General features: G+C 40.3%; 1 protein-coding gene across 1 annotated transcript in view; it reads left to right on the top strand.

The window, feature by feature from the left end:
- The window catches only part of pappaa (pregnancy-associated plasma protein A, pappalysin 1a), a 132,798-nt gene that overhangs the window by 1,291 nt on the left and 108,037 nt on the right, over positions 1-23,470 (top strand). The window contains exons 2-3 of the mRNA XM_071205085.1: positions 11,394-11,708; positions 17,185-18,289. Coding sequence (XP_071061186.1) covers positions 11,394-11,708; positions 17,185-18,289 — 1,420 coding nt within the window. The remainder of the gene's footprint in view (positions 1-11,393; positions 11,709-17,184; positions 18,290-23,470) is intronic.

Genomic DNA, 23,470 nt, shown 5'->3' with positions numbered 1-23,470 from the left:
ATGTGAATATATGGGTGTATATGTATGTGTGCATATATGTGCATCAGTGTATGTATGTATATATGTCAATCAACAGGTAAAACAGATTCATAATACTAATAATAATGCATAAAAATGATTATTGCAGATTATATGTGATCTCATCGTTGTACAGAAGTGAGTCGTTTTGTGAGTGACTCCCTCTGTGTGGCAGTCCGAGAGTCAACCCTAAAGAATGAGTGTAGAGCAGTCAAATAGTATTACAAATCTGTTTTATAGTTGCATCTCATGACTGTGTTGTTAGGAGATTGCCTTTAGTTTTGAAAGACTTATCTTTTACCACAGAACAGCTCAGGCCAGCTCACTCTTTACGCTTGGCTCTCCGCCTACCGATGAGGTGTCGCTCTGGAACCGAGGTAAAGAAAGTACATTTTGAATGATTAAGCATCTAGTGCCTTTCTATTCTATATTCCATCATCTCATTTCCATGATTTGTAACTACGTGATGGCTAGAATCATTCCTTAGGGAGAATAATTCCTCGGCACAGAAGCAGACGGTCAATTGAAAATACACACTGGGCAATTTTTAATTGAGAGGATACTGAAAAACGACCCATTTATTAAGCCTGTTTGATAATCAAAGCTAATGGATCCTTCCAATTTTCTTATCTCTGCAACTGCTAAAAGGAAATGAGGAGAGGCTGACTGTGTCTTGTAATTTGGAAATATGCAATGAGGTGATTTATAATTAAAAGAAAGTACTCTTTTGTGATCATAAAGCTTAATTATTTGAGTTATTTTTTCAACAGCAGGGTTTTTGTTCTAATTGGAATGACCCGAGGTGAATGTGAACCTCTATAAATATTAATCTTTCCCTAAATGATTGCCCGCACTAAAGAAGATCCAGACTGTGTGTGTGTGTGTGTGTGTGTGTGTGTGTGTGTGTGTGTTAGTTAATGCCATAAGGAACTGATCACTATGCAGCCACATATCTAAATCTCCTACAAGGTGTCTCAGATCTGGAGCAAACACAGAGGGGCCCAAGGGCATTACAGGTGCATCACGATGACGCACGACGCTCATCAATGTCCTAGTCCTTGACAATGTCATTCTAAACTGAGGAGAAAAAAGAAGCTTCTGGGATCTGTTCAGCGAGGCAGGCTTGTTTACATTCTCCCTTTTCTAACTCCTCCTAATTCTTTCTGGCATTCTTTTCCCTCTCACTCCTTTGTTTTGATAGAAGCTGATATCTTATTGGTGGAAAACGAAAAGACAAGTTGATTGATCAGGCCGGGGGGTATTGATCAAGCTGATCCTCTGCCGTGACCCTTGACCTTCCGATTGACAGCAGCCCTTATAATGAGGCCCAAGAACAGAGACCATAGGATAGGGGGTTTTTGGGAAGGGCATCTGTGAGGAAAAAAATAAACCCAAGGGGATGGGTAGCGTACACACACACATCCCGGCTCAATCAACTTGGTGCCATTGTTACATTGCATTGCCCTCGATAACCCCAATTTGCATAATCGGCTTTTGCATTGTTTGCCCCAGACACATTAAGGTGCGGCATTGCATTGTTGACTGCAAATCAGCACGTGCCCATTGTTTGCTCATCTAAATGTAGCATAATGCATTGTTTACTTATGCTGCAGCATGCGTTTTTCCGCTTACTGACTTTACCATCACACTAAACGCATTATGTTTCCTTTTCCCGGACCGGGTAAAATATACACTACATCTTACGCAACACCGGTGGCTACAAAAACCACAACGTTGTTTACGCACTCCACAAAGCACTTGGATTATTTACGAGCATTAGGTATATATGCTCTTTGCAAAGTCCACTGCATTTTTGTTCACATTGTTTACCAGCCATATTATAAACATTCCTGCCATTTCTCCTTTAGTTACAGCTCTGAGGTCTACACATTTCTGAATGCTGTGAGACACACAGAGCATTTCCTTCTTTCAGTCTGATTAGGGCATTCCCGCTAACAACCATAAAGTACATTTCCGTGCACACTCACTATGCAGGCTACAACCATGTGCAATCCATGTACAGATAGATACAGATAAACACACACAGCTTACACAGAATACACATTGACAATACAGAGCCTTAACACTGGCGTCGCTCTATGAATCTGATGCTTTATGAGCATTTGGAACATCGTTTTTTCTTTTATTGTTCAGATGAGTGTAAACATGCCGTGCCAATGAAACACACAACCTGGAAGATGTTGGGCAATAAGGCTTGGTTGTATTAATAATGGAACAGTGTTATGCAAAGCTTTGAGACATGCTCATAAAGGATACTTGAGAAAATGTTGACAGGTACTTGCGTAGGGCTAGTTTAGCTTTTGATAGCTCGTTATTTAGTATTCTGGCATCTACAGCCTTCTACATATTCATATTTAGCTTTAAATTACAGACTGATATCGTCCATGGGTGCAGCTAGAGCAAAACACAGAGACATCCGGTGGTCTCTGTCATGATTATTTTGAGTTTTTTACTATATTTAAAATGTGTGCTATGTGGAGACCTCCTGACCTTCTTTCTGCTCAGGGTTTGTTAGGATAAAACACATTGTGCTGAGGCAAACTCCGCAGCAGCGTTACCTCTACTTTTGAACCAGTTACACTGCTGAACCAGTTACACTGCTGAACCAGTTACACTGCTGAACCAGTTACACTGCTGAACCGATGTTATCTATAAGTAATGTTTGAGGTTTTCTCTCCTTAGTGCTTAACAATGTTACTGCTGCTCAGTGGTCACTGCTGTCAAATGTAATTCATCCCTCAACAGCCTCTCAGCCTCATGCAGTCTGTGCGCTAGTGTACGTTGGAATACGTTCTCTGATTTATGTAAGCATTCTGATATTTGGTCATTCTTTAAGCCATTGGTTTTTGTGTTTGAAGAGCAACATTTTTAAGAATATGTATTTCAAAAGCATGCTGCTTCTTTGATTTAAGGGGTGTGACATTTGGTTAAAACTACATTACTTGGTATCTTTTGAATATGTTGGGACAGTGCAATAATCTGTAAAATCAACGTTTACATATTATCACCTAAAGTTGATATGGCAAGCTTGTTATCTCATCCATCAGCCACAGGACAGCATTACGAGTTTGATCGTGTTAACTTTAAGATTGTCAGTTCAATATTTATTTTCCTTTTTAAGTCTTTACACACTCCTGAGGGCAATATCTGCCCCCTTTCTTGCTAAATGCTCTACTAGGTTTAAAAGTTGGTTGCTTTCATTGTCTGTCTGCCCTTTGGTGTTGGGAGGTTAGCATCCAAAGGGTTTATCAAAGCTTTTTCAAAGGTAAAGCCAAAACAATTAGTTTAAATGGGGACCGTGAACCTGATCCATCACCGAGCAGTTTTAAAGTTGCAATTAAGATAGACTTTTATTAATCCCTTAATAATTACTTACTTTGTTTTGATTTAAACCCATTGGTTCAATTTGGGATAAGGTTTTGTCATGCTTTGCTCAATGTAAGAAAAACGAGGTTTATTCCTAAAGTTGCCGCAGTTTTTCACGTATATTTGATGGAAAAAAATGACTTTTCCTCCTGTGCCATAAGTACAATTTTCCCATGGTATCAGGTTCCCCAATTTAGCTAAATCAAGCTGTGTGGACATCTACTGTCGAGAAGGTGCTGAAAGGACACAAGAAGCTTTAATCTACAACTCGCTTAATATAAAAAGGGGTTAGATATGCCGTGAGTAATCCTTTTTATGGTTGTAGTTTACAACGTGAAAGCCTACGTAATATACCATTTATTTTATGTGAGCAACATCTTGCAAGTAAATGAGGGTTTGGGTTCAATGAGTTGCATGTGAATGTAATGCTGAAAATTCATTAGTGACAAACTGGCAATGGCTGTGGCATGTGTTTGGTTTTTGCACTTTCTTCCACAAATATTTTCTTACCCTACAGCAATCCTTTGGTCACCTTAAATGTTTTTAATAGGACCTAGCCATTTTTCTTCCTATGTGCCACATCCCATTCACCTTACCAGACATGTTTCCACTCTTCCTCACCCAGAGGGATTAAACTAGCTCAAGCTAAAAGCTCCAGAAATCCTCCAAGAAATTATTTATTTCCTTGCAAAGCATGTCGTTTCAGCCATCATTTGGTGAATTGGAGGCCTGTGCCAAATTGTTGTCAGTCCTGGGGGCTTGATACCTCAACCTGGTAATACCGCTGCAGAAACCACTCCACTTTGTGTTTTTATGGACAAGCGTCACTGCAACTGTATTTCAAGTAGGCCGGCTAATGAGCTTTTTAACCATCTCCATATGGACGTGCTCTAACGTCTAGACGGAGGGGCAGTAGTGGTGGCAAGTGGTGGTGTGCTGACTGTGCCGTACTCTGCACCCCTGCACATATAATTCTTCCCCACAAGCAGCAAAGTTAAAACAAGGGCAAGCCTTGGTTGCCGTTTGGGACCCATAATGGGTTACTGTTTACCACAGCTCACAACAGTGGCTAAAATCCAGGAAGTGAAGATGATGAGGAACACACTCCCCATTTACATTTACATATGTAGACAATGATGTGATGTTCAGTATGGTTGCGTATTTCGTGAAGTATTAACTCTGGAAGTATTCATTTTAAACAATGACATATATTATTTTAACGTTTACTCTCTCTCTCTCTCTCTCTCTCTCTCTCTCTCTCTGTCTTTATTTTGCTTGCTCTTTGTCTCAATTGTATGTTGGGTTTGACAAGAGTATCACTTTTCTTTTTGCCTCTCCAAATCAGAGATGTTTAAAATACCAATCCTGCATCGCAGTGTAAAATGGGAACATTAGGTTTTAGGTCTAACATCAACTTTCACAGCATTTATTGACTTCATTCTAGCTCCATCTCTGAGGCAACTCAATTGAGCTCCACCAGTTGAGGCATTAACATCCAATTTTGTTATATCAATCTATCCATTCCACCACACAGCCTACCAGACTGTGTGGTAAAGAACCATTTCATTGTCTGTCACCCAACATTTAACTGAAACACAATAAAGAAAACATAAATACAGTTTTTGGGTCTTTACAGAACGTACAACAAACATTTAGACAATGAACCAAAAAAGCAGGCCTAGACAGAATATTTTGAGAACATTTTAATTGTATTCATGTTCCTTTAAAAGTGTAGCCTTTAAGCTACAAGATGCAACATTTGGCTTTGACCACATGTAAGTTTTGTAGATGGCGATATGTACATAGTGTGTATGACAGCAGGAAAATGATGTCCAAGTCTGTTGAAATACGTTTTTCGTATCTTCAAAAATGTTGTTCTTTCGAAATGGTCTCAGCCAGCCATAACAAAAACCAGTTTTTAATCTCCGAAAGAGTTGCTGTTTGACCGTTTGAAATCGGCGCAAACTATAACTAATACATTATTTAGCACTTGAATAAAAGAGGAAAAACAAGCAGACTGTTAAATTATGAGTGGGAAAGGGAGGAAACAAAGTTATATATCATAACAAAGTGACACAAATGCACTCGAGAGATAATTAAATGAAAGATATAAAAGTAGGACACAACCATGTTTTAGAGTTAACTTCTCCTTTTCCACTGCGATCTACTATAACTTAAGATGATTACATTTATCGTGATGAATTAATATAAATGAAACACTTCAATTAACTAATTCACTAGCAATAAAATAGAATAATTGACAATTTATCTAACAAGTGTGACATTGTATTGATTGCATGCATCACAACAGACAGTAATGTGCCTGCTTTCTTCTAGGATCATATTTCACATATCATCCAGTACTCTTATATCAAACCGTTACACGATAGCAGTCTCTATTTTCCTATCTATATTATGCCACTGTCCAGCTGAACTGGCTGCCCTTAGATGCTAAGCGCATATTAATGACAGCTGTCATAAGCTTTAGAAAAGATTAAAAGCGATTTACACAAATGTATATTTTCTTTAATCTTTGTGATATTCTGTTTTAAAAGTAACAAACAACACCTCCATCTCACTTAACGCACCCTTCGTTGGGAATGGGTTTTCTTTTTTAACTGGAAACTGCCTGCGTGACATTTTCCTGGAATCCCTGAAAATTCGACCTGGTATGAGTTTGTAGGTAGCACAGGATTATACTCTTAAGGGCTTTAATGGGTGTTCTGGAACAGCATTATATTTAGAAAAAGCCACTGCCTTACAAGGTTCTAGCTACTATTATGGAATCCTATTGTCACTACAGTTTGGATTTGTATTTTCATTTCTCATTCAGAATACCCCCATATTTACTATAAACCTCAACTGTATTATTCTTTAACATGTTAACATTGTTGCCACTATCATTTGACTCCCCAGATCCTCCACATAAAAAATAACGAGGCAAAAGCATTTAGGTTTGCACTTTAGAACGGTCACAGATTAAGCTGGGTACATTAATGGATTATCGGACAATGTTTTTTTCCTTTTTGACTCCACAGTAGCTCTGGTGATGTAGAGGGATTATTGTACAATACTGCAACCACTTTTCTCTGAACAGAAGTGAAAGCAATTTTTGCATTACCACAGAGCTGGAGATACAGTTTAGAGGATGCTTATGATCTACGTGCATTTAGACAAAGTTAATATTGTTTATTTTACGAACATACAGTATCATCATTTATGAATCCAAAATAATCAAATGCATGCACTTTTTGCTTAATTCTACTGTTGAATTTCCACTTCCTGAGCTCTGTGTTCCTGTAACGTGCTCACCAAGCCGTTACTTTTAGAAAGCACAGATGTAATCTCCCTGGGTCGAGAGTGAAAAAAAAAGATGCCAAAAACTGTTTTCATGCATTCAGATTCTAAATGTGGATAATCCTGACAGTGTCACTGACTGTTAAAATCTGTACAGAATGTGATTGTCACTACTGTATGTGTCTGTTTTGTGTCTAATTTGTCAAAGTTAAAGGTTTGTGTTTGTCCAGTTGTGTTTTGTTCACTGTTGACCTCTCACTGATTATAACATCATGACCTTTCCTAAGCGATGCAGTGTATTCTGCTTTATGGACAGATTTGCAGTGGGATTTGCAGAATGGGATTTAGCAACTAAAGTTAGAGCCAGGGATGCACACAGTTTGAACTTTGTCCATGTTTTTTTGGTCCATGCCCTGAGGAGTTGGGCGGTGGGTACCAGGTACTAAAACAATTTAACTCAATCTCCTTGCATAAAGGAGGGAATGTGAATGACCTTTGTTTGAGCATGTTTCAGGGTCCCCTCCGCCCTTGAGTCTGAATATAGTGTACCAACCTGAAAGGATGCAGACATTAGGTCATCTTTTGTATCTTCAGCACTCCTGTACAGAGAGAGCGAGTGACAAGTCTGATCTTAGATGAAACATTGAAGAATGTAATCATAGGACTTGAGAAATCTACTGTCTTCAATGAGACTTTTGCACCAAACTGGGTTTGCATTTCCTTTCAGTGTTAAATTATTTTATCAAGTGAGTTTTAAGAAAATCCAAGTCTGTGACCAAGCAATATTTTGCTGACCGAATGAACATCAAATCAAATCAAATCAAATCAAGTTTTATTTATATAGCACATTTATAAAGATTTTTGGTCGAGCTAAAGTGCTGTACATAAAATAAAAATAGCTTACAGTAGAGACACTTTACAGCAAATACAACAGCACAGATTGTTCAGAATATCAGTATAAGAAAAACAACATCGCCCAATCTTTGAGAGAAGGACCAAAAAAACAACTTTTAAAAGAGATGGAATTGCTGCCACACAACCACATCAAACAGGAGAATGTGTGTTGACAAGCTGTCATGGGAAGGTTGTGATGCAAAGTAATTCATTGTCTTCTTTGACAAGATTTACATTGGTGGTCTATGTGAAACTCTGCTTCCAGCAACTTTCAAGGTCAAACACCTCTCAATATGTGATTCCCCCCTGCTCAAGACACAAAAGGAAATATGTGGTCCAAAGTCGCAACACCATATGAAAAAGAAAGCAAATATTTAATGTTTGTTCTCTCTTCCCTTTATGGTAGGGGGCAGGTTTTGTCTGTCTAAACACACATTTACAACAAACAACTGTGGGAGAACCCAGAGGAAACACCGACATTCCAGCTGACTGTCTCCAAGGAAAGCCATTAAAAGGTAAAGTCACTCTCCGTGTCAAAATATCCTCAGAGTAACAGTAACATTGACCAAAGGATTGTTTTCATTTCACTCAGCAGCTGAGACTTACGAAGGGTTTGTCACCGGGCTCAAAGGCTTACGAACTTTAGTCGAGAGTGTGGTTTGAACCTAACATCTATCTAAAGTGACAGGTCGGTAAACATTAGGATGTGTGAGTCAACCTGAAATCCCTTACATTTGTTTTCTCTTTTCAAATCCTTTTGACTTAAATCCTTGTGTGCTAATAGTGAACTGACATCAACTTAGACTGGAGTTTAAGGAGTTGGCCACATTTAAAAACATGCACGGGAAGGAAATGCTCATAAGTGCACTCTTATTGCCATTTTGTCGTTAAAAACATAAAAGTGGCTTTCAAATTGAAAGACGAAAGGACATTATGATCCAAATTAAGTGAAGTAAAGTAAGGACAATAACTGCTCTGGCTTTGTCAATGTTCTTCCATTATTTCTCTGATCTACAGCAATAATGGGAAGCATGACTGTGACTGGGCAGGTAGGTGTACCTTTGTATAATTTGTTTTTCAAAGTTAATTGGAGGACTTTCCCAAGAGTATGTGAGTTGAGTTGCCTATTTCTAGTCTTTTTTTATATTTCATAAAACATGTGTACCTACATGTGGAGAATGATCTCAATCGATTACAATTACAAATATTGTTTTTATGAGCCTAACAAATTAAAGCACAATCCCTTAATCATATTTGACACATTCTTTGCATTATATTCCAAAATGAATTTACATTCAGTTATAGTCATCTGTTTAACTTTGCTTTCATATATCTTGTGGAATTTCAGTGCCATAGTCTATGACTTTCAAAATGAAATCAACTTGAACGCCTTGGTTTCAGGGGGGATTTCATCTTCTTATTACAGACACATGCATTTCCTAACATTCGGTCTATATGCTGTAAAATGTATTATCTCTTCGATTTACACACGGCATCTATTGCACGTCTGTCCGTCCTGGGAGAGGGATCCCTCCTCTGTTGCTCTCCCTGAGGTTTCTCCCATTTCCCCCCCCCCCCCCCCCCCCCCCCTTAAACTGTGGGTTTTCTCTGGAAGTTTTTCCTTGTACGATGTGAGGGTCTAAGGATAGAGGGTGTCATTTTTTTCTCATATGTGCTGTTGTATTTGCTGTAAAGCGTCTCTACTGTAGGCTATTTTTATTATGTACAGCCATAGGCGGCGCGTGAGGCTCATGTTTGGGAAGGCTAAATAACTTTTTTTACCTGACGCTGGCCGCCTCCGGCGTCTATAGAAAAGACATCAACTCAGTGAAAGCACCGCCTGCTGACCAATCAGAGCCATATTTCCTTATCTGAGTCAGCTTCTCGAGCCGTATCTGGCCGTGCAACACTTACATTGTCACATAGGCTACTGTATGCAAGTATTATTTTAAGCAACACATTAGGTTGACGAAACACTCAACTCAAATGTAATTAAAGTCAGATCCACTCGTGTCTAGATGGGGCAGTGATATCATAAAACTGTTGTACGCTTTCAAACACTCGGTAGTTTATTTTTTAACCAGTTGTTATATTCACCTTGCAGGTGCAACTATGTGGCTTGTATCCTGGATTATATGTTTAAGTCATGGACGTTTAAAGTTCATATTTGTCTAATATTAGTTTACTTTTCATTAATGAAGTATGACACTGCGCTGTCAGTACACTTGTCCCAGATATGGCTCTGACTTGTCCCTGTTTGTGATTGGTCAAATGTTGCTAACCCCGCCCCTTTCACGTGAATGCTTTCAACTGGAGAGAGAAACCCTGGCTTGATTTACCGAGTTGATAACCAGCGTCGTCGGACCGCTTAGCGAGATCTCGTTTGTTAGGGTTAGTTAAGATAACTCAAACATATCCAGGGTCTGTTGAACTGGCTTCGTAGTACAGGGCACAGGTGGCTGCGTAGCAGCGCTAATGTCAAAAACACAAACATTATAGGCTACATTATATTTTTATTTTACCAGGATGCAGTGACACAAATATTTGGGAAGGCTTAGCCTTCCCTAGCCTACAGTACCCGCCGCCCCTGTGTACAGCACTTTGGCTCGACCAAAAATCGTTTATAAATGTGCTATATAAATAAAACTTGATTTGATTTGAAAGATCAACAAGGGGGGGTTGTGTGTGTGTGGGGGGGGGGGGGTTGGAATAATTCCTTCATGTTTTCAGGCTGCTTAGTTATGGTCCATGTGTTATGGAAGTGTTGGATTGTTTAAATTGTAACCGCTAGAGGGATACATATACGCCTTTCAAACTCCGTAAACACCATCTTATCCCTATGTGGCATGAAGAGAATTGCCGTCAGTGAGAGTTGCCTACCTGTGTGACTTCCCACTTTGAAAAAAACACAGCCCCGGAACATTTGAAACATGAGTTGTTCTTAAACAGACTTAGAGAGAAACTGCCTGTAAAGCGGACGGCGAGCTCCGACTGCTCCAAGTGTTTCTGCTCCAGGCATCAATGAGGACCGCGATGCTTACTTCTGCAGCTCTCTGCCCCTCTTTCTCTAATTCGCCTTACCAGATATTATAGTGCATTTCAACTTTTGTACAGGCATACAGGCAAGGGGAAGTTTGGATTGCATTTTTTTTATCACAATTTACCTCTTGTTTTCTGTAATAAATATGAGAGGTCGGTTTGTTGTCACTTTTCTTTGGAATTTAATATGTGCTATTTCTTATGCTGTTTTACGGGTAGGATAAGGAAACAACAAAAAGGTGTGACAAGAGCTTGGCGGACAACTGTGGATTTCTGCGAGTAACTCCTACCGTCAAAAGGGGATGAGGGGGGCATCGGCCGGACCCCCCTCTTGATTGATTACTTATTAGTCATCCCTTTGGCTAAATGGGACCCATTGAAAAGGCACCGTGGAACACATACATGAATCAAATATTCCTGTGTCCCCCGAATGTCTCCAGAGTAGTTTTGCTTAAGAGAGGGGGTCGTGGCTTAGCATTATAAAGAGGGAAAAACAGCATAGCTTTATGGGTTTATTTAGACAGTTTCTACGGTTTGACATTCTACGGCTTTAAAAAAAGAGAAAAGGAAAAACTCGAGGATTCTAAAGAGGAGAACATTTTGGACATACATTTTTGTAGTATTCCGTTGTTTCTTTTAATTTTTTTCCCTTTAATTTTTTTTTATATTTTTTTGCTATTTCCTCTCCCGAAAAATGAAACTTTGGACATCTCCCTGGGTGTCTTGCCTGGTGATTCTCATCTTGTGTTTTGGATCAGAGTGCGGGACAGTCCGGAGATCCAAGAGGGAGTTGGTGCGCATTAGGGAGGCGAAAGCCATCCCAGGGGCTTGTGCCACACGTCTGCCCCGGGGCAAACGCTCTTTGCCCGGCTTGGAGCGACGGGTTCCTCGCCAGCGTCGGCGCTCCTCTCAGGCGGAGGAAAACTCTCCGGATCGGGGCAAAGCTGTCTATTTTACCGGCAGAGGAGATCAGCTGCGGCTGAAGCCTGGCGTGGAGATACCAAGAGGAAATTTCACTCTGGAGATGTGGATCAAACCGGAGGGAGGTCAACGATCACCCACAGTGATTGCAGGTAGGATATTCTACACATTATCCATCCTTTTATCAACACAACTCCTTGTATTAGTGAACTCCAAAACTAGCAGTTTACATTGGACTATTATAACTAAACATGCATATTTGCTATATTTTACCCCACATCTAGTCTGAAATAAAGCAACATGCAGTTTCAGGGAGTTGAAAATGAGTTCATCTATCAGACTAGACAATGATGTAATGCTCTTTTAGTACAGCGGATATTTAAGGTAGTGCACACAAAGGGTCACTCAAGATTTTGATCAAAATTAAGTTTCCCTACAAACAGAGAGAACATTTGCTGCGAAAATGATTGAATTTCCAAAAATATTTTTTTCTGTATTTTCTGCACTTCAGAATGATGATTTATGTTGGTTATTATCATTAAAGTGAGGAGTACTGGCAGCAGATAGGCTGCTGCATAATTTGACAGGCAGCTGATGTCACTGTGCGTAAAATGTAATTTCTCTGAACCGATTTGGCTATTTTAAAACTATGATGTAATGGTCCAAACTTTGTGAGCGAGCACGTCATGTCAGGCACAAAGCGGAAGATATCTGTATAGGATCTCAAAGCGCTCAGCACAAGCCGCAAGCTTGAGTGTCCCCCAAAATCGACACCTTTGGATTGGCTACCGGAGTTACGGGACAGTACTGGGAGACCATGGGTTTCCCCTCATGGCCAAATATGTCCTGTGTGTGTTTGTGCTGTATTGGTGTGCATTTATTGTGCTCGTTGTGTTAAGGACAGTCCCTCCATCACGCAGACTGTTTTGCAAAAGCATGCGTTATTTGGCGAGTCTCTAATTTAAGGCACCATCAGATATGATGCATAATTGTCCACTGACTGCGCAGAGCTGGTTACTAGTAACACGTTCTAGTAGATCCGCGTGGTTAGAGGAAAGCTTGACACTTTGTAGATGTCATCTGTACGTAGCCCTTTTTCTCCTCCTGCCATGCGTAAAGGAGCTCCAGAAAGGTGTTGAAAACTGTTCTGCATCATCTGTTTTGACCAATAGCGCTTTTGTGCATTTTAGTATAGGACAGGGTTTCTTGTTGCCTTTCTTTGCCGATAGGGAGCGTTGCATACACAACTCATTGCCTGCTACAGTACTTGTGCAGATGGCTGCCTTTGAACTGAACTGAATTGAACCCGCAGTCCTCCTCAGCCTCCATATGCCAGTCTGCACGTATGGGGACTAAACCATATGAGTAAATTGACTTGCTCCTTTTATTTTATTCTGCCTGGCTCTCTCAAAACAACCCCTCCCCCCCCCAAAAAACACATACATAATCACTTTTGTGTGTGTGTTTTTGTGTGTATATTGAGATACACTTTTAGGTAGTGCTAACCAGTTGGCAGGAACATGCTCTGCAAAACCAATCCCTTTTCAGAGTCTCAAACTAGGGGATAGGAGGTTGAGAGGGTCTGTTGTGACCTGAGGGACTCCTATATTTACAGAGGATGGACACAATAACAGCAACATCTGTGCAGTATTATGCAATCCAGTACAACAACAACAACACTAACAAAGGCCACACAATGTCCATAGAGTTAAATAAACACCTTGAGAACACAATTTCCTACAGAGAATAAATATAGACGTTACAGACATGGTATTGCATGACATTATTATGTACAGGTGTTGTTGTGATGCCCCGCCCCCATCTTTTAATGGCCTGTCCTTACTAGAGATTACCAGCCATGTATAATCTTGTGGTTTTTTTAAGACTTTCTCCCATCACGCTCCCACTAGTGTGCCAGAGAGAGGACCTATAAAGCTAGCAAATATGATGATCAAACAAATTCAACAAAGCCTAATCTTTTAAATCCAATTCAGGCCTAGAAAATCCCAGTGCCTCTAATAAAATTGCTCCATCCCCTTGTTTTGATCCAAGCAGAGAGTGTTGTTTGCAGCAGCTGTTTTTTTTTTACTGTGTTGTTTTGACCACCACAATTTCTCTCTTTCTATATCCTTCTGCATTTGTATCTGTCTTTTTTTATTCTTAGTCATTTCAATGATTCTTTTTCGTAACACTTGGGTTGTGGTTTTTTATGCAATTGGTAGGGAATTATCACTCATAAAGCGAGCAAAGTCTCTGGCTTTAAAAAGAAACCGCTGGCAGCACTTGAGTGTTCTGGTACTTTTGTATCCTTGTTATTGTCTCTGTTTTTGAGTTTTGTCTTGCACACACGATTCCTATAACTCTGCGCAATGTCTTCCCTTACAAAAAGATGAAAGGGTTGTAATTGATCAATTGTTCATAAATATAAAGGAGGAACTTCAAATTAACAATCACTCAAAAGGCATTATGTGCCCCTTCGGATCTGACGGTACAATTAAATTGTTTAATAATCAGAATGAGCTTTATTGGCCAAGGTACACACACAAGAACATTGACTCAGCTGCTCTCAATGCACATACACAAGATATAGAAAAACAGTTAAAACAAGGAAAAACAACTGGGCAAAGTTGTACATAGTTAAGAGTAAGACAATAGTGCAATGTAACAGGTAACCTTATGAAGTAGGTCGATGTGTGAGCAGTGAGCCTAGATTTGTATTTAACAATGATGATATACAATATCATTTCTTAGCGCAGAACCACTTTTCAGCTGAAAAGAGATTGTCCAAGGATAAATAACTGCTACTTCATTCTCCAGAGATGAGTGGTCAAACCATACATGTGTGGCTCACCTTGATCTTTGAATTAACCCATGACTTCATGGGGAAAAAGTGTTTCCTGTGCTGTCATTTCCCGAGTGTGACAGTGACATGTGGCTAGAATTGATCCCAGGTACAAAAACATTCATAACACGTTTAGACACACACACACACACGCACACGCACACGCACACGCACACAGAGGAAAATAGATCACATGAGAGACAGAGGCTCTCTTCCCTGACCTGTTGGGGACAATCTGCAATGCAGACATTAGCAGATGATCGCTGCGATAACTGATATTTTTGGTGCAGTCAGCTAGTGTGATAATACATGCGACCATTTTTTCCAAAACATTTTTATTTGCTCATATTTCTTGTCATGGATACTTGAAAATGTAATCTTCTGGTTTCATTAACAAGTCATCATGTTAGTTAGGACACTAAGAGGAAGATATATATCCTTGAGATGGGTAATTACCTTGCATGTGGTTACAGTTTCAAGAGGAGTTTAGACATTAGTGCTACACTTATCTCAGCAATCACTCCCTCAACTAGAAATGTTTCAGTCATCATGGTCATGCACTTTGCTTCATAGCCATAGAGAGAGTTAGTTGGGTTCCAATACATCCCAGTTAATGTCCTTGGATCATGGTTCTGTGGGATGACAGTGTCCCAGTATGAGTTACAGTTCATACAAAGTGGTATTAATTTATCACATCTGAACTTGCAACTATTGGCAGATCATTTATCCCTCAATGAAACCAGCATTACGTTAAACTCATTCAGACTGAAGCTTGATAGCCAAGTCAAATATTTTAAGTAGAGTGTTTTCAAGTGATGTGATGACTTTTTTTTTAATCAATATACTTTCTATGTGTATAAAGTTTGGGTATCATTGGAACTTTCCATTTTCTACATAGGGAAACTGCTGTAGCAGTCATTTTAGTATGACTATGAAGTGCCTTACTTTGACCTTTCAGAGCCATAACAGCTCAAAAGTAAATGGCATATTCATTGTTCCCTTCCGCTCTGCTTATTACCAAGTCCTTGTGACAATTTTCTTTTTGTGTGTATGTGTTTTTTCTTTGACTTTCTTCTTTTATCCTGACTGTGTTTTTCTTGGAAGAAGACAAATGCCAAGTGCTAAAAAAGTTGCCTTTGAACCTGACAGGAACAGCTCTCTACTGCGTGTGCACATGCAAATCCCTGCGTGTCTATGGGGGATTCTGAATAGACACAAAAATATGTGGTTTAGCTTTTCAATTTGTCTGCGAATATGGGATTGTATGTATTTCTTCATGAGCATGTATACTGTAAACGCAAGTCAGTATAAGTATGTGCATATGTGTGTGTAGGTGTGTTTGTGTGTGCCAGAGGAGTCACAGTGCAGGGTCTGGAAAAGTGTTGTGTGTTAGATTAATTGAGCATGGCAGAATTATGACAGCTGTTTACACTAGGAGCCCTACGAGCATTTTAGCACACCTTTTAGCCTTGAGTGCACTGGCTGACAGATGGAAGGCTTTTTCCTTCCAGTGTATTGGAAAGCCTGAAAACGTCATCCACCAAAGGACTGACCTTGACACTGAACCCAAGCCTCGGTCTTTGAACATTAGTCCATTGAAATACCAAGTTAATGAATGCATACTGGAGTGCGCATCTAATTAGAAACAGGTCAAAGTTAGCAAGATGTCCGTGCAATTACCATTAGCCAGCCACTTATTGCAGGCTCAGGTAGCCTAATCGATGGGGAACAAAGGCATTTGAGTGAACAAGTGCATTGAGGCAAAGATGTGATCATCATAATGATAATAAGCTTATCATTTGAGACCATACTAAAGTCAGAACAGAACAATATGAAGGGTATTTACAGGCATCTGATGCATATATCCTAGAATCAACTGCAAAGGACACTCAATACCAATATGGGCTGAGTGTGGATGTCACAGATTAGGTGTCTCTTTGCAAATGGACATAATTCCCAGAAAGCTCATAGTTAGAAATGTTACCATGATATTAGCAAATTCCAGGAATGTATTCCTGTCACAAGAACGGAGTCCTGCTCTCTCCCCAGAATCACCTGCGAACACAGACTTTCACATGCTTGTAAGGCACAAGGTGCTATGGAATCTTTGCACACTCTGACTGGACGAACATACATTAAAAACACACGCACAGGCATACACTTGTGCGCCTTCACACACGTACCTCAACAAGTGTTACACAAACAAACAGTTAACATTCAGAGATCCCCTAAGATGTGAAAACACATTACCATGCTGAATCTGACATACCAAGTGCAACAGGAAAAAGGTGTTTTGGTGCCTGTACAAAAACAAGGCTTTAGCAGAAATCTAGCCTTTACTGGCTACCCCACTGGCAAGGAACATTAACACGAATGACTTTAAATAAACTCAGTGTGTGCAAGACGCCTATACAGAGAGATTTTCATGGGGTCTCCCTTAGCTAAACATGCACTTCAACCCAATTTCCAGGACCACTCAGATCTGCACAAAAATAAACAATCGTATTAATACATTCACTCCTTTATCCCAACAAAATGTTTTAAATCCTACTTGGGTGATAAAAAAGCATACCTTGAAATCTAATTGGCATATTAACCACAAATAACATTAAGGATCATATACGTGACATCTAGTATCAGTAGAGTGTCAGCCATCTTACAGGTGAAGGGTGAACATGTTTTTTTTATTATTGCTGCAGATTTTTTCTGATGTTCAGGGCGAGATTCACGCCTGGAAATAAAGGAATGCATATATTAATTGGTTCTTTTTTTCATTCTCTCTCCAGGCCTATACGACAAATGTTTCTACGCCTCTAGTGACCGAGGCTGGTTGCTTGGCATCCAGGCGGTTAGTGAACACGGGAATCGTGATCCCCGCTTCTTCTTTTCTCTCAAAACGGACCGTGCCCACAAAGTGACCTCCATCCACTCCAACGCTCGTTATGGACCCAACCAATGGGCACATGTGGCAGTCACATATGACGGTGTGTACATGAAGCTCTTTGTCAATGGGGCCCAAGTGGGTGTCAGTCGCGAGCAATCGGGCGATGTCTTCAGCCATTTGACCAAAAAGTGCAAAGTGCTGATGATTGGGGGGAACGCACTGAATCATAATTACAGGGGGGCAGTGGAGAGGGTGGGCCTATGGAGGCAGGCCAGAGGGCAGAGGCAGATTATCAGGGATATGCAGGGCCACGAGGACCCCCAAGATCTACCTCAGCTTGTCATACGTGAAACATTTGAGCACCCAGGCCGGAAGTGGCTGACTGTAAAAGATGGTAGCTTTCCTCAGCCTGAGGAGGGGGGAGGCGGACGATTAGGATTCCTGGGTGGTGTTGGAGTTGTTAATTCTGAGGGAATATTGGACACAACACTGGACCCGCCATCTTGTGGTCAAACTGTCTGTGACAATGTTCAGGTCATCAAGAACTACAACAACCTTTGGAACTTCCGTCGACCGAAGAAAGTACGTTATCGTGTCATCAATGTTTGGGACGATTTACGGATAAAGCCAACTGTATCAGACCACCAGATCAGCCTGCAACACCAGCAGCTGAATGATGCCTTTAGCCCCTACAACATCAGCTGGGAGCTTAGCGTTCACAATGTGACCAACTCCTCCCTTCGGAACCGCCTGATTCTAGCTAACTGTGATATCAGCAAAGTTGGCGATGATGCATGCGACCCAGAATGCAACCACCCGCTGACAGGGTATGATGCAGGTGATTGTATGTCTGGGTATCGGAGCCGTTGCCCTGAGCACAAGCAGGGAAATGGTGTGTGTGATCCTGAATGTAACTGGGAAAACTTCTTCTATGACCTCGGCGACTGCTGTAACCCCAATGTTACTGATGTGACCAAGACATGCTTCAACCGCTCGTCTCCACACAAGTAAGATCACACTCTTCACATTTTGCATGTTACCATGTTTATGGCACTGGTAATCCTCTTTGGTCGTTGTTTAATAAACAAAATACTTACATTCCCCTAAAAGCTTTATCCAACCACAGCATTCCTTGCCTAATTTGATACATTCTTTTGGTTGACATGATTGAATAATTTTGGTAAACCAACTCTACACCATGGCCTCACATGTCTAGAGTAAACCAGACAACAAATCTTTCCATACATGTGTCCCTGAAGAGATGTTTTAATGTCTAGTCCTACTGTTTCCTGACCATTTGGGCTGAGGCTGAGTGTAACTTAACTCCCCGTCTGTGTGGCCTAGGAAATCCTCTGGGAGCAGCTAGTCCAATCTAGCCTTGGCCGGGTTCAATCAGTGTTCCACACTTAAGCAGGGCAAAACAAACTCAACCGGATGACTTTCCTTGAAGCTAATGCACAGGCCAGATCACTCATTTATGTATACATTTTTCAACAACTCTCCTTTTTCTGTATTCTATGTCTCATAGGTCCTAATTAAGCTGACTTGATTGGAGAAGGGAGTTTGTTTGGAAAGAGTGACATAGTAAACAGAGTGTAAGGGCAATTACAGGTCAGAAAAGGGAGTCCAGTATGTTTTTTTTTGCTTGTAGCTATGGAAATAATTTCAAAGACATACCACTCTCTCCAGGAAACCACTGAAAGACATGTTTCCTGGGGAGGCAGGTATGGGTCCCTAAACAGGGGTGCCAGAAATAATTTTTCCAGGAAAAACATTGAAAGAAAAGTTCCCTTAGCTTGCATGTGAATACCAGTACTACAGTATCTCCTAGGTGTACTGTACGTCATGCAAGCAATATATGGTTTCATGCAGCTACTTTAGGATTATACAGATGCCTTCATAAATGCATTTTGTTTTTGTGGTAATGTCATTGTGGCTTGTAGATGATGAGTAAAAGCTGGCAAGGAGAATACATCTCTGGAATTGGCTGTAATGAGGTTTGTGCCAGACCTCCAATAGCAGGGTTGTTTGTTTCTTGGTACACTGAAACCCTACACAGTAGACTGAGACATTTTTGTGGAACATGCAGGGGTCTTTATGGTTACACGAGAAAAAGAGACACAAATGACTTAAATTCAGATGTTTGTAAGGATTTCTTGCCACGGACAAGCGAAAGGGATAAAAACGTGTAGGCCTAGTGTGCTGGATTGTTTGGGTTCTTCTGATAGCATGAATCAAGGAAACCCGGCTGTTTTCAATCACAGTTAAGCTGGAAGGATTGTCTGTTTGGCACTATGCTATTGTTTAAATGACTACAAAATAGCTAAATAATGACATCTAATCAACATCAGAAGGGAAAAGCAGGTGGGTTTTAACATTGCTTCACTCTCTCAATTCCCATCACATCCCTTCCAGCTTAGTCATATTTAGAAGCTCATTCATCAAGTGGCAGGCAAACTACTTCATTTAGATATCAGCCATTGGCAAAATGCTTTGCCGCTGCAATGTTCAGACCTCCCTGCGGGTGTTTGAAAGATGGGCTTTTGAAAGGAAGGATACAAGCAAGAAAGAGAATGAGACAGACATAACGAGGACAAGAGAATTCTTAGTTTAAAAAAATAGATATAATCTCCCAGAGTGGTTGATTATTTTGCTTTGATTATGGTATGTCTGAAGAGACTTCCAGAGAGCTACACTACAAACAGTTTGACTTTCCTCCCTAATTATGGAATTCTGGATGAACAATGTACTGCGTTTGCAGGGGAACAATGGTTGTGAGGTCCTGCATTTATTTTTGCAGCGTACGCGCCTGTTACCACTTACAAGTAGTGTTTTCAAAAAATCTGGCTAACACAGGACACAGGCAGCTCTGCGGTCCTGAAACAGTCTCTCCTCTGAAATACCATTGATAATAATCCCCCCTCCACATTTGCCTTAGGGAAATATTTTTGCATTGTTTTTCACAGCCCTTGGTTTTGACAATTCTTATGGTTTTGGTGGTATTTGATGTTATCTATCCTTTACATTCTTATGTCTGGAGTTAGGGGAATCTAAAATTGTGGCTGTAATGTATACACTGTGAATTAACATGAGTGCAGAAAGGCAGAAAACAAATGGCGCAAATGGTAAAAGTTTGTTTTGTGTTTGTTTGAATGTCAATGAAGGCTCAATTTAATATCCAACAAACTAGACGGAAAACCATTCCCAAAATATCTGAACTCATCAGATTTCAATTTCTTTGGTCAGCGACTGATAATAAAATGTTTTTTTTCTTAAAACCTAAAGCAAGATAGATGCACAAAGCCAGGCAGATATTAGGACCAATTCAGTCTCAATACGTTTTCTTCTGAAATGAAGTCCTGGCCTGGCTTTATCAGAGGCTATAGTAGGTCATCTGTTTTACCTTGGCCTCTGTCTCTCCCCCCCTCCTGAGTCAATACCTCTTACTGGACAGATTAATGGATGGACCACACTTTCACTTTCCCTCACTTCTTCTCTCTGCTGTATTTTAGCTCAGAGTGCGGAGCTAATCTCCAGGGCCCTTCCTTGACTTGGGTGTTTTACAGTTGGTCATCTAAACCTTAAGCCCCCGTCCCATAAAACATAATGGAGTGCTTGGGCGTAAATACCAGGAGTTTGCACTTTCCCTTTAAAACCATAGCGGTGCTAGCACACTTCTAAAAGCACCTGTTGCAGATCTTTCACCTGTGCTCGCATGGGGCTTATAGATCTCTTTGGGCTTGACTAGATGACTGAGGGAGAAATAAGGAAGGAGGGGCTGTACTCGGGCCACTAGACAGGCAGGGGAGTTGCATCTGGCTATGATGGGATAATATGTAGCCAGATACTGAAGGTGGTCTTTTGAAAAAACATGACACACTGGGGAATTTAGTTGATAGTGCCTTTTTGGGGTCATTGAGGTCCATATTTCTCCAAATCCTTCTTGTTCAAACTCTTCTCTCAGCTACAGTAAAAGCAGTCACGGCAGGATTTCTGGAATCTGAGCGTTAAAACAGTTCCAATGTGTCTTCCTTGGAAAGGAGAAAAATAATCAGCAGAGTAAGATGGAAGGTTAAAGAGGAGAGTACAAGTATAGTAATAAAGGCAGAGATGAATGATGGGTTTCGGGGCTGTGGTGTTGACCGACTTGATGAGCTGAGGGCCCCCTCCAATTTTAAAAGTGTTCTTGGCCGTAAGACTATCATTGCAATGCCAGTTCACCCCAGCTTTCACACTATTCTGCTCCAGACATATGTATACAAGGCACATTTATGGGCTTATGTCAATTATATATGGGTGTAAATGGATGAGGTCATAATCCCCCATTTGTATATGTATCAGATAAAAGCATTAACACAGCAGTTTGAGCTGCTTAGCGCACCCCTGGAGCTCCCTACCACAGATGCTCTGCATGGACACTTCAATTCAGAGAAGCTAGATTTCTGCACACACCTTACCTTTCTTTCTCTCTTTTACTCCCTAGTTCTTTCACTCATTTTTTTTCATTTATTTATTTTTTATAAAGACTGTGTATTCCCCAGGACATGTCTGAAAAGTTGTGTGGTTAAATACATGGAAAATCATGTGTTTCCCAAGTGGCTCATCTTGGTTAAAAAAAAGTTTGATGGGAAGAAAGAGTCGGGAACGGGGCTATGGGATGTGGAAATAGTTGAGGCGTGTGTGAGGGAGGCAGAGAGAGAGAACATGGTTATTGGTGAAGGGTTATTGGCGAGGAATTTTGAGTAAGATCTGGATTGACAGATGGAACAATAGATTATTTAAAATGCCCAAACTTGTGACAAAAAACCCTCCAAATAAAATCATCTGCTACCGGCATACTGCAGTCGCAGCAAATCTTTAAAATGTTCTGAAATCAAAAACATGCACCTCATGTATGTATATGCATATTTTCTGCATTTGCTCATCAATCTATCATGTTACACTGAATAATTGAACTCATAATAGTTATATGTTGACCATAGAGAAGAACTGTTTTTATCACCCAACTTTTTCATTGCTGACTCATTCGTTCAGCATGTCCAAAAACTCTGGACAAATATCCTCTGAGGAAATAATGAAATTCCTGAAACTATTAGGAAGAGGGACCTTATATCATCTGTTCTCTCTCAGTGTCTCTCCTTAAACCCGGCCCCAGTGATTGCCCCCGGTTGCTCTCGCATACAGTAGGCTTGAAGAACGCATGCGCTACACCCCCTTATTTAAAATGTGTGTTTTGAGGTGCAGCACACTTGTGATTTGAGGCAGAGAGACCCCTACAACAAAATGTTGTTTGGATGTAATGAAAAAAAAGAGATTAGAGTTAGCTTAAATTCTTCCAGAACATCTCCAAACACCAGGGACACTGACATTGAAACTGCTTCCTTTAGACTTCATTGGATGTACAGAATGAGACACCTTGGTTCAATGCTTACATTTAAAGTAGAAAGTAGATTCTGCAGGTCTGACATTGTAGTCTTGACGAGGTTATTATCTTATCTTTTTTAACTGCTTGTTTATGCAAATATCAATTCAGCCAATCAGATGCAAGGAACTCCTGCTGTAGCCCATATGCCTCACGGTTTGACACATTTTATAACTTAACTTTTTGTCTAGGTCTAGGAGCTATGATGCAGTCATTATTTTCATGGTGCAACCAGCAAGTTAATATCTCTGGTTATATGATAATTTCCACTAAATATGTGATACTACGCATATGATATTTAGACCCTTTAATACATAAATATATGCTAGATATGCTTCAACACATCATTCAGTAAGATTTTTAGAGCCTTATAACTGAAAACGTTTTATGGTCACTTTTGTGACCCATGGGATTAAATGGGTTCACTGAACCTTAAGTGGTATCACTTACGCAGCTGCACTTCTTTTGGCAACCAAATGCTGCACTATAATTTTGCTGAAATCACAGGATGTCACATTTTATCTTCTCTACTCTGAGCTGCTAATTTTGTGGGTATATTATCAACATTAATCATAAATTGTTCTGCATGTCAGTGAATCTTGTTGAATGGAGTTTTTTGAAAATGTGTTAAATGTCTTCTGTTAATAAAAACCTCACCCCCTTAGCTTAAACACATAATACATCTAATTAAGTCAAATCAAGTTTCATTGTGCAGTAAAACTGTACTCTACCTTACACATTTACAGCAATTCTACACATATATAAA

This window comes from Pseudochaenichthys georgianus, chromosome 12 (genome assembly GCF_902827115.2).
Source record: "Pseudochaenichthys georgianus chromosome 12, fPseGeo1.2, whole genome shotgun sequence".
Lineage (NCBI taxonomy): Eukaryota > Metazoa > Chordata > Actinopteri > Perciformes > Channichthyidae > Pseudochaenichthys > Pseudochaenichthys georgianus.
This window is presented reverse-complemented; position numbering and strand designations above follow the sequence as displayed.